The sequence below is a fragment of the Onychomys torridus genome, chromosome 1 (genome assembly GCF_903995425.1).
Source record: "Onychomys torridus chromosome 1, mOncTor1.1, whole genome shotgun sequence".
NCBI classification, from domain to species: domain Eukaryota; kingdom Metazoa; phylum Chordata; class Mammalia; order Rodentia; family Cricetidae; genus Onychomys; species Onychomys torridus.
The window spans coordinates 42,130,669-42,143,164 of record NC_050443.1 but is presented as its reverse complement, the minus strand read 5'-3'; the positions used below and the strand labels follow the sequence as shown (position 1 = coordinate 42,143,164).

The 12,496-nt window shown below is 47.5% G+C and overlaps 1 protein-coding gene across 1 annotated transcript in view; it reads right to left on the bottom strand.

Moving 5' to 3' along the window:
- The window catches only part of Atp10a (ATPase phospholipid transporting 10A (putative)), a 168,318-nt gene extending 156,197 nt beyond the window's left edge, over positions 1–12,121 (bottom strand). Inside the window, 1 exon segment of the mRNA XM_036191110.1 lies at positions 11,369–12,121. Coding sequence (XP_036047003.1) covers positions 11,369–11,832 — 464 coding nt within the window. The 5' untranslated portion in view covers positions 11,833–12,121.
- Between the last annotated feature and the right edge of the window lie 375 nt (positions 12,122–12,496).

Below are 12,496 nucleotides of genomic sequence, written 5' to 3'. Positions count from 1 at the left end.
AGAATGTGTGTGTGTGAGAATGTGTATGTGTGTGTGTGTGTATGTGTGTGTGAATGTGTGTATGACACAGGTTTTATACATGCTATTTACTGTGTTGCAGAAGTTCCCTCGTATCCCCACTATGAATAGTGAAAAAGGGCTGCGGGGGCTGGGAGTATAGCTCAATAGTGGAGCACATGCTTTGTGTGCAAAAGGCCTTCCTTAAGCTTAATCCTCTGTGTGTGTGTGTGTGTGTGTGTGTGTGTGTGTGTGTGTGTGTGTATTTTTGTATAAAAACCACAGCTAGAGTTCTAACTCAGTGGTACAGCACCTGCCTAACACATGCAGAGCACATCTGGTGCCCAATGAAATACAGACAGACAGACAGACAGACACACACACACACACACACACACACCATACTTAATGATGAAACACAATAGTTGCTGGAGGATCAGAAATAAGACAATGAGAAGCCGATTCCTGACATTTCTTATACAACACTGTCCTGGACTTCTGGCCAAGCTAATGAAACAGGAAAAAGAAATATAAGACACAAGTTTGGAAAGGAAGAAGTAGGCCTGTTTGTAAATGTGATGTAGAAAAGCAGAGGGCACCTAACAAAGCAAACACTGCAAATCACACAGGTTAGCGAAGTGCCACAGCAGAGGATGCACAACCCAAACTCCTTAAAGCAGCCGTAGAAAAACTGTTCTGGGATAAAAAAAAAAAAAAATTGTAGTTTAATTAATGTTTCTGAAGCTGGAAGTAGAGCTTTCTGGTGGAGCATCCAACACCAAGAAGAAAAATTCAAACACACAGCTTTGTACAGATATTAGCTTCCAGTGTGGGCCTGTGTAGTGAAGCTGGAGACATGGGGAAATGTTAATTAACATTAGCTCAAAGTGGATGAAGGGGCCTGAGGAAGAAGCTCAGTGATAGAGTAAGCCCCGGGTTCAATACTCAGCACCACATGGGGGGAGGGGCACAGACTGGACACAGACAGGGAGGGTAGTAAGAAAGAGGAGGAGGAGGAGGAGTAAGAGAAGGAGGGTATACAAGATTCTACACTATTTCTATAACTTGCCCATGAGTCTAAAATTATTTCAGTGTAAAGTTAATAACTTTAGCAAGCAAACTGGTTCTCGTTGGAAGAGGACAGAGGCACAACACCAAGCACTTCTCTGTCTCTTTTTTTTACTGTTTGAGCTGTACAGTTTAAAGAAAGTAAGGACTCCCTGGAAGTGAGAATCACATGACCACCATTTCCACCCTCCAGCAACTCAGGAGGTGCAGGGATGGTCCCAAGCATTGTCCTGTCACACAGCAACAGGCAAACAGCATGTGTCTCTAAAGGAAGTGCAGACACCACCTATGAACGTGGTTTTGGCCAAAGCAAATTTAAACCTGAGCCTGATGGAGCTCTTCGGAAGTGTCCAGAACAACCCTGCCACTCATAGATGTTATGATAGAAACATGCTAAGAAAACCACAGGTGTCATCAGCAATGTGCGAGCCACAGGCCCTACAGCACGAACACAAATAGCCCAACTGCTGAAAATAAATCCTGAGGTCAAAACAAGAGAAACGGATGGGGGAGGGGCTATAAGAGACATCTACGTACTGAAAGAGACTTAAAATGTATCGGCTAATTGCAATCAATAGACTTCATACAGATCAGACTCAAACATACAAATTGAAAATTGAAACCACCTATAAGACCTGTGGATATTCTAACACAGACGGGGCAACTTAGTAACTTAAATAATAACAATTTTAAGGATGATAATAACAATTTTAAGGATAATGGTATTTGTAGTTTCACTTTTACAACAAGCTTTTTTTAAAAAGTGTTTACAGATGAAATATCATGATAACTGAAAGTTGGATAGTGCTACATACCTGAGGTCGGAGGATTATGCTTAGGAGACCACACTGCTCTACACAGTCTCTGAAAACTGAGAAGGGTAGGTGGGAAGACAGACAAAACTTTGGCCACATCCACAGTCACTTCAGAGGCCATGCAGGCTTTGAATCCACACCCCGGTTTCCTTGTTAACACTATTCCCCTGGATAACACTAGAGTTGGGTAAACAGCTTTGCCACACCTTAGGAGTTCAATTGCCATAAAAAAGCTAAGAGAATCAGGGCTTTACTGAGGCCCATTAAGACAAAGCTACTTCCTCTCAGTCAAAAGAATACAATCCCAGGTCTACCTCACCCCCTCCCCTAAACTACACACTATTTTCTCATTTTTAAAATGTAAATTCAGGCAGGTATGCTTGGGGGTAGGGGTGGGGACTGTGGCCCAGGGACTCAAAGCTCTGGAGAAGAAGAGGCAGGCTCAGCTGGAAAGGGAAAGGCAGGCACACAAAGGCAGAAGAGCAGCCGGAAGGCAAGATACAGGGCAGGGCACCATGGAAGGAAAGAAAAAGAATCAGAGGCTTTGGTTAGGAAAGTATCGCCATCTCAATTCTCCTGAAACAACAAACCACGAAGATTGAGGAACACAGGTTAGAGGTAACCCTGGCTCCCCAGAGCAACAGAGAATAAAGGGACTGAAGCAGGGCAATTCCTGAGATAGATAGGGGGATGGATGAATAGATGATTGATAGATAGGATGAATAGATGATTGATAGATGATAGATAGATAGATAGATAGATAGATGATAGATAGATAGATGATAGATAGATAGATAAGATAGAATTCCAAACGAACTGATGATAGGAAGACATACCAAGGCTACACTTAGATCCACATAGGGAGCCAAGAAGAGTCAGGGAAAAGTGTATGTCAGTAGACTGAAGACAAAGTCAAACAGGTGTATCTCAGTTGTAGAACAAAGCCTTAGAATTTGAGACTTGATTTAATCCCCTATAATAGGAAAATTAATATTAATTCGGATAGGGTGTAGGGATGTTATAAGTCAGGTAAGGCATGAGGAAGAGATAGGGCCCAAGCACCAGGGGTTCGTGACTATCGATATTGGCTGCCCACAGCCAAAAGGATGAGAACACTGTCTCCAGAGTGTCAGATTGATTTCAAAAGGCAGCTGTAGAGGATGGAAGTACAAAAGAGCTGGGTGGTGGCGGCGCAAGCCTTTAATCTCAGCACTCAGAGCCAGGCAGATCTCTGTGAGTTCGAGGCCAGCCTGGGCTACCAAGTGAGTTCCAGGAAACAGGGGCAAAGCTACACAGAGAAACCCTGTCTCAAAAAACCAAAAGAAAAAAAGAAAAAAAAAAGAAAGAGAGGCTTGGTCTGACCTTAGATAGGACCATGTTTATTCACAATGAGGGAATATCTTTTCACCCACATGTGCAAATGGCCACAATGCCTACTGGGAAAGATGGAAGGTGCCCTTTATCAAGAGGAGCTGGGAAATGTAGTCCTTAAGCAGGTAATTATCATTCCTAACTTTGGGAGGATAGATGAGCTTGGAGACCAATTTTTATTCCCATTATATATATAGTTTTCTGTTATCTCCCATCATTTAGTATTCCGTATATATTGTCAAAGTCAAGCCTAAAACAAGTTTAAAGTAAATTTAAAGTTTGTTTAGTGTAAAATAATATTCAAAATCAGATATATTTTAAAAAGTGGTTATAAAAGATTAAATACTTGAGTAAAATGCATTAAATTTACAATGCACTTGCATGGCAGGAAACTCCCAGGTTCAAGCAGTTCTCTTGGATGCAGCACAAGTTATCTTGGATGGAGCCCCATCCCACCAGAGTACATTGCTTGATAGCCTCATTACAGGACAAGGATGCATGGGAAATAAGACCTGCCAGAAGTCTGCTGCTTATGCCTCTGGCTGCATAGGCCTGACCAGCTCTAGCTGTGTAGATCTGACAAGCTCCAGCCATGTAGGCCAAACCAGGGAAAAAAATTCAAATAAAACCTCCTCCTTATCTAAAGATGAATTACTCCTCATGTCTCATATGGCAGATGGACAGATTCTCTTGTCCAATGAAGGACCTCAGAATCTACACCCACATCCTAAATTCTCAAACTACAGACAGGCAAATAGCAATTACTCCACCCTCAGTGTCTCCCAAACTGACAGATGAGGATGCTGTGAATAGGGCTTGTACCTACGCCACCACCTGGCTGGTATGGAACCTGCGTGATAGTTCAACTTGTAATGCCCTTTACCCTGGCATTCGATTCTTCCTTTTAGCTGAAGCTAATTTCAGGGACTACACCCTAACCCTCCATGTTCCCTCATTAAAGGAGGATGCCAGATACTTGGTCATCACACTCACAGCTCTGGGAAGGTTTTCAGAGTATCCAAGTAGTGTCAAAGAGAGTTGGTTTTATCTGTAGAGTAATAAATGATTCAAGGCGTGCACAGGCTTTGGCAGTGATGCTTGTGGATGTTTTCTAATAAAAATTCCCAAAGCCAATACTTGTTAAAGCTCCTTTCATTTTGTTATTTTTTGCTTTACAAATTATGTCTCTTTTGAAATAGAATGAAGTTAAGAAATATGCTTACTGCTGTCAGTACGTGGGGACCTAGGGGTCACATGGACACAAGGAACAAAAGAGTTGGCTTTAGCCTTCCCTGTTAATTCAGTCTACACTGTAAATTATTTATTACTGATTTGAACATGAACGACTGCTCTCGTCTTTCATCTGTTGGCAGAGTGTATGGAATGGGAATTTAGAGATTTTTAAAAGCTTCTGTTAGTAGGGTTAATTTTAGAAAACACTGTAAAATGAATCATTTACTTTTGACATGGCAGTTATTGACTTCGGTAGAAACTTAGGGTATCCTAGAAAGGAGTCTTGAGGAAGAAAGGTAGGCACTATCTCTGGGAGAATACTTTTAAACTGGGAATTGAAAATCATTCCTTTTGGGGGAATACAACTTAGAATTAAATTGTCTCTTTACATAGCCTGACACATAAAATAAATTTACTATATAACTTTGGGATACAGGTATAACAATTTGATGTTCATAACATATGTACTGTCATGTTTTCAAATACTAGATATGGTCATTAACAGTCCCAAATTTAAAAAAAAATAGCTTATCAAATTGTTTCTGGTTTTGTTCACTAAATAATAGCTGGTATTGTTCATATTTGATAATATTTAAAGCAAATATATGAAGTTCATCATATGTGAAAGCAAGGAATACAACATAGACACTTTCTGTTCAGATTCACTCCTTGGATGCTGACTTTAACTGACTTCTTTTACAAAGTGTCCAGGTGCTTGTTCCTTACACAGGAGTCTGATGTAAACAAACGGCGAAGGACAGTTACCTTATCCTTCTACAGAGCTCTGGTACACGGTCCAGCCAGTAACTTACGTTAATTTTGGTGTGCACGTTTTCCTCATATTCCCCTGGAAGATGTACAGTTATTACCTCCTGACTTATGTTATGTATCTACAACAACTAGTGAGTCTTATTATAACCCCTGGGGTGGACCCTCTTCTGAGGCATTGTAGCCGCTCTCCCCCTCCTTCTTACCGCTGTCCCTCCTTACCGCTGCCCCTCCTTACCTCTGTCCCCTCCTTACCTCTGCCCCCTCCTTACCTCTGCCCCCTCCTTACCGCTGCCCCTCCTTACCTCTGCCCCTCCTTACCTCTGCCCCCTCCTTACCTCTGCCCCCTCCTTACCGCTGCCCCCTCCTTACCTCTGCCCCTCCTTACCTCTGCCCCTCCTTACCTCTGCCCCTCCTTACCTCTGCCCCTCCTTACCTCTTCCCCCTCCTTACCTCTGCCCCTCCTTACCTCTGCCCCTCCTTACCTCTGCCCCCTCCTTACCGCTGGCCCCCTCCTTACCGCTGCCCCCCTTCTTACCACTGCCCCCCTCCTTACTTCTGCCCCCCCCATTGCCCTTCTGTCAACCTTGAAGCTGTTCCCAAGAGACCAATGCCCTCAGCCCCTAAAAGCAATCTGAATGAAGTCTAAAAGAGGTCCAGTGAGGCATGGTCCATCCGGGTCATCCCTCTTCTTGCCACTATGGACATTGCTACTGAAGTAGCTGAACTGGAGCTTCCTTTGCCTCTCTGTCTCAGGAGCTCCGACCATCTTAACATCCTTCTGCACCAGCTCAACTCCATGACTGCAGCCTTCAACACTCCAAAATTAAAAAGGACTAGATCTGACTGCTGCCAGGGATGGGATCTATGCCCTCCTCAAACAATGCTGCTGCAGGCCAACAACTCCTAACTGATTTGAAATGGGGCCTAGAGACACAGGGACCAGAAAAAATTCCTCTGGTTCCCTCCTACTCTGTCTCTTCCCCTTGATCATGTTTTCCTCCTTCTTATCCTCATACCTAGTTTTTATCTGGCCTTTTAAATGTCTTACTTACTGAGCTATACCTGAACTATATAGGGTGACTAGACCCAAACAAAATGTTCCATGTCAGCTCTCCCACTAGTTCTCACCCTACAACAACTCCATTTATTCCTGATACATCTGCAGAAAGACCTTTCAGATGCTGTGAAGAAACTCTACCTAAAAGGGACCTTCATCCCTATTACCCTGGGCCAGAAACAATTCTTTATTAGTCCCCTGTTTATCCTGGTCCCTTCCTTTGGTGCTCTATAGCTCCCTGCTATTTCTGTTAGCTAATTTTGGTACAACGATCCTGGCCGTGGAATCAGTCGCTGTCACCCTGAATCAACTCTATGCCCACTTTCTCCCCCCTCTGTTCCTCCCTAGCCCTCCTTCCTGGGAAACCTCTGTTTTACTCTGTAAGCCAATCATCTGCTTACAGCCCTCTAAGAACTATTTCCCAAGTCTCATCAGGAACATAGGACCACAATCACCTGGTCTATTACAGCTGGTCAAGCTAAGACTCTCCCACAACTGCATGACCCAGAAGTACTCACTCCAACAAGGACCCTCCTCATCAGAAAATAGTTATAGCACCCCTGCCCTGCATTTTTTTACATCCTCTCATAGCAACGATCATTTCCTGCTGAAGGACTACACTTCCCAGCATCCCTTGCAGACTACAGAAGTTATTTCTGCCCCGTAAGAAGAGACCACCTCCCACCTTCCCCTGTAGGCATTTTGGCCATCCACACACATGGGTAACAAGCTGCCCCTTCTCTGTGAATCAACATGGTCTTACCTAAGGTCAGGCAAAGCCTCTTTCTTTTTGACTGTGGTCTCTCTCTTCAGCTGGCCCTTTTTAGTAAACTAACACTGAGCACCTTCCAGACAGTAGTGAAAGGTTGGGTCCTTCTGCTGCTTTACCTCATCTTACTGTGGCACACCCAGCACCCCATACTGCAGATTCTACACCCAGGGCCTCAACCAACATTGAGCTAAAAGTAAAATATGTCGGTGTATCCCTTTCATGTCCTTGTTGTCTAAACAATACAAAAGGACAGCGCTTTACACAGTATTTCCAATAGTAGACATCAAGTCATCTGGAGTTGATTTAAAGTTCCCAGGAGAAATGTGTGAAGGTGCAAATCACTCCACACTTCACATAGGGACTGCTTCATGCATGGTTATTGGTTCCCACATAATCCCCACTGGACACTTCCTACTGTAGGTTACCATCAGCTATACAGTGCTGGGACCCTTGTCCTGGACTCCTACGAGAAGACACTCTAATGATGATGCTATCCAGCTCAGGACTCTCAGTCCCTGGCCTAGAGACAGATATTTCTCCAGCTACTGAGTGTGGCTCAAGGGAGCTTCCTAAATAGAGTCTGCAATCCACTGGAGGACAAAAGGTATTCAGAAGTAGGCAGATAATGGCTGCTTAAAATGCTTTGCCTAGGAAGCTGCACTCATGACAAGCGCCACAGAAGATCCTCAGAGCAAAGAACTCAAGAGCCTGTGACTGGGAAGCAACCCCAAAAAAGGCCATATAAAGAGTAACACGTCATTAATCCACCTTTGAGGACAGGGTCCCTCAGGTGACTGAGGCAGTGGGGTTACTTGAGGCCAGGAGTCATGGCCAGTCTAGGCTCCAGACTGAGACTGTCCATCTCAAACAAACAAGCAAAGCTACTCTAATTGAATAAATACCTCCCCTATGTACGGTTACTGAAGCAATGGCACCGAGAAGAGGCACAAGACAGGCCAGACTGCCACATTTCACAGTAACCTGTGATTTGCTAAGCTCACAAAGGCTCTAGCCAGACTGACCTGACAGGTCTCTTCCTGGCCTCTCCCAGTGCAGTGACCCATGAGCCAAAGCCCATGGCCATCCTCACCCCATATGCCTTATAATTCTTGATCTCTCTGTGTCCTGGCCAGCATATGTACCCCATCTCCACCATCCCATACCTGCAGTACCCCACCCTCACTGCAGCTCTCTGGTCACATCCCTTTGGTCCTTACACTGAAACCATAAACTGTGTGTGTGTGTGTGTGTGTGTGTGTGTGTGTGTGTGTGTGTGTGTGTGTTTTGAGACAGGGTTCCTTTGTGTAGCCTTGGCTGTCCTAGAACTAGTCCTGTAGACCAGGCTAGCCTTGAACTCACAGCAATCTGCCTGCCTCTGCCTCCTAAGTGCTGGGATTAGAGGCCTGTACCACCACCGCCCAGCAAGCAACCCCAAACTCTGATCTGCCTTCTCTAAGAGGTGTCTCCTGGCAACCACTCTATAAACCAGGGCCAGGAGCCTAGCCCTGGGCCTTTCTTGGGGCCTTAACAGCAGCCCTGGATGGAACCCAGCTTCAGCCTCCTTTCACCCCAAGGGCCTGATAATACCAATCCCAGGTTTCTAGGAATGGAAGAATTTGACCTGTCTTCCCATGACAAGGCAGCAAAGTGAGGCATAAGATTAACTGCCCTTCTCATAGTTGGGAATTGATTTAAAAAAAAACAAACAAACCAAAAACAACCAACCACTGGCAATGGCTGCACTGGGATGATGACAAGGTCAGAGAGGGAGGTGAGACATGGGGTGAGACCCCCACATGCAACCACCACCTCTCTCAAACCCACTAACTACCCAGAGGCCTTCCCTGGTGGGACGGCTATTCATTCCACGGGAAACTATTCAAGAATTTAACTTAGAGAGACAGGGAGTACTGGGAACATCACAGGCCTCTCTGGAGGCTGTACTAGACAGTTAGTAGCAAATTGGCATCCTAAAACTTAGGTGGGTGTGGCTTACAGTGTCAGATCCCTGCCTCAGTGTTTTTCATCCATCAGACAGGGCTGCTTTCGAGGTCCAAATGACAAATGGGCAGCACGTTGTCAACTAAAGATAAACTATTTCCTAAGCTTAAGTATTTCTGAAAAGGCTGGGTGGAAGGAGGAAGTCCATGTACACAGACTCAGAGACTTGTTAGAACCCCGACTCATATGTGCCGAGGACAGACATCGTTGCCAGGAGCTGGAGACACTGAGGGCTTTTGTATAAAGGATTCCCTACTCCCTTGCTAAAGGAAATTCCACAGCCCTTGCCACCCACGAAACCATGTCTGGTAACTGGCCAAGGAGCACCTCTCCAGGAGTGTTACTCAAATGTGGGCTATCACGGAAGAGTCACCCCTTTTAGCTATTTCACACTCATTCCTGGGCCTCTTCCCAGACCTGCTGAGTCTAACACATTTGATATCTGATACTTTAACGAACTCCCCAGTGGTTCTTATAAAAAGTTTGAGAAGCACAAGCATAGAAATATGAGAAGCCTGTTTGCACCCCAGCACCATTCTGCAGTAGCTGCTAGTTACTTAACTTCTCTGAACCTCAACCACTGCCCAGGGAGTCAAGATTCGAGTCAGCCTAAGCAACACAGCAAGAACCTTATCAAAACCAAAGATCAAAACTCAAGTGTAGCCGGGCAGTGGTGGCGCATGCCTTTAATCCCAGCACTCGGGAGGCAGAGGCAGGTGGATCTCTGTGAGTTCGAGGCCAGCCTGGGCTACAGAGTGAGTTCCAGGACCAAAGCAACACAGAGAAACCCTGTACAGAGAAACCCTGTCTCAAAAAAAAAAAAAAAAAAAAAACCAAAAACTCACGTGTAGAGAAAGAGATTCCCTGTCTTCTAAGTTATCCCAAAAGACAGGTTCAACAATTTGCAATTGAAAGGCAGGGGCTTCTTAGGGTGCCTTCAGGCATGGTAGAAGCAGAGCACAGAGAACGTCAACCAACTAGGAAGCCATGTCCAACAAGGTGAGCCAGAGGAAGATGATGAACTTTAGAAGGAGGCTACGACATCTCTTTCCTCGGGGTTGTCCCAGCTGCTGAGCTGAGTGCTCCAAGATGATCTACCTCTATGTGGACTTCCAGGTGGGGGATAAAGGGCACCAGGAAACCCTGGCTTCCATCCCAGCCTTAGGGTTCTGAGAGCAGAAGAGTAGGAGACTTCCATTGGAAGGTAACCCTCTGTCACCAACCTAGAAGCATCTCAGTTCCCAAAGGTCTCTTTTCATCTGGAAACAAAATTCTTATTAAGAAAACTGGTAAAAAAAAAAAAAAGCCGGGCGGTGGTGGCGCACGCCTTTAATCCCAGCACTTGGGAGGCAGAGGCAGGCAGATCTCTGTGAGTTCGAGGCCAGCCTGGTCTACAGAGCGAGACCCAGGAAAGGCTCAAAGCTACACAGAGAAACCCTGTCTCGAAAAACCAAAAAAGAAAGAAAGAAAGAAAACTGGCCAGAGCCTGGTGGTGGCACACGCCTTTAATCCCAGCTCTCGGGAGGCAGAGGCAGGGGGCTCTCTGAGTTCGAGGCCAGCCTGGTCTACAGAGTTCCAGGCCAGCCAGGGCTACACAGAGAAAGAAGACTGATCAGTGTGGTGGCTCGTGGCTATTAAGCCCAGCACTGAGGTAGGAAGATCATCACCACCAGCTCAGTAACAGTGGGGCTACATAGAGACCTATCTCAGAAGCTCTGGGGAGAAGGAGAGCAGGTAGAAAAGAAAGGAAAAGAGAGGGGAGGGAGAGGAGTCAGAGGGGCAGGGGAGAGGGAGCCAGGAGGCTCAGAAATGGTACCCTGTTTGTGGCCAGATCACAGCTCACATAAGTGGATGGACTGTTGTTTGTGCCCCTGCCCTTCAGTGTGATCCGTGCCAGGTGTATCAGAACTTTTCTTCCCAAGACAACTCTTATCTAAGACCGATTCCTGTGTGTTAAATGCCATGGTGGTTGGCCAGGCTGAGGCAAGAACTTCAGATGAACACGTCTAAGCATAAGGTAGGAGCACTTGGGAATGAGGCTGCCCAGGTGCTGCCAGATGTGCCAATCATGAGTTTGTTCTGGCTTAGAAACTAAGTTGGAGTGCCAGTTTGGGACAGGACCCACCGCGTGGCCCCTGCATCTAGGGCGCTGAGGCACCTTTGAACTTGAAGGACTTCACAGGGCCCGGGCTGCTCCTTGGGCCACCCTGGCCTCACGCACATTACACACAGCACCAACTTCCCCAGAGGCGCTCGACCCCAAAGTGGACCACTGAGGCTCACCTGCTGAAGACAAGGCAGCCCAGGTGGTTGATTTCGTGGTCCGAGCGGTGGCGGCTATAGTCCTCCCACAGGTCCTTGATGGCTGTGACCGCCAGGATGAAGAGTACAGGCGCCAGTGCCAGGCCCGGCTGGAAGGCGTTCACCGCTGGCACAAAGTTGAGCAGAGCGATGAAGACGAAGTACACGTTGGCCAGGCGGTGGAACTGCTCGAAGAGGTTCTTGGGCAAGAAGGACAGCAGCGTGTACTTGGTGGTCTTGAGGCGGTTGTCGGCCAGGTGCTGGGTGCAGCCGCGTATTAGCAGCCGCCCCCCCTTGGGGGCTCCGGCCGCTGGGTCCTCGGTGCCCAGGGGCGGCAGCAGGTTGGAGCGCACCGTGCGCGTCCTGTCCTCCCAGCGCCTTCGTCGAGAACGCCGCCGCCGTCTCGGGAGTGCGTGCTCCTCGGCCGCCGCGGGCTCCCGCTCCATGGCCGCGTGTCGCCGCGCCCGGCTCCTCTGCCGCTCGCGCCAGCCTCCTAGGTGATCATCGCCCGCTGCCCGGGCGCGGCGGCGCGGGCTCCCCTCCTGCGGAACGCACAGGGACCGCGGTCAGCGTGCTGCGCCCCGCCCAGCCCGCGCGCCCCGTCCTGGCTTCGAGGTCTGCAGTCCCAGCCCGGCGGGAGGGAGCGGGCGGGCCCGGCACTCTGCCCCTCGAAGTCCCCTCCCGCCACCCGGGCGGCCTGGGGCGGTTTCCGCCGAGGTGGCTCCTGCGCCCCGCCCTAGCTCAGAGCCCAGATTCAGATTGGGCGGATAGCGGGAAACAAAAAGAGCCCGCGCTGGAAACTTTAGAAAGCTTTACTTTCGTTTCCCTGGAGCATCAGTTCAGTCCCAGAGGTTTCACAAACGCACTCTGACACTGAGAGGAGAGGGAGATTTCGGGATTGAGACACACCATGCCCCATCCCCTCCTCGCGCGCTCTGCCTTGGAGCAGGCAGACTTGATTCTGGACCAGGAAATTGTGTCTGGAGAGCTGGTTTAGGCACCTCCTCTAGTCTGGGACTTGGAGTTAAACTCCAGAGGAGTCCCAGGCATACCAATTTTCCAGTTTTCAAATTCCGTTTTGAAGAGAGGATTGGCGCCTAAAAACTCTCC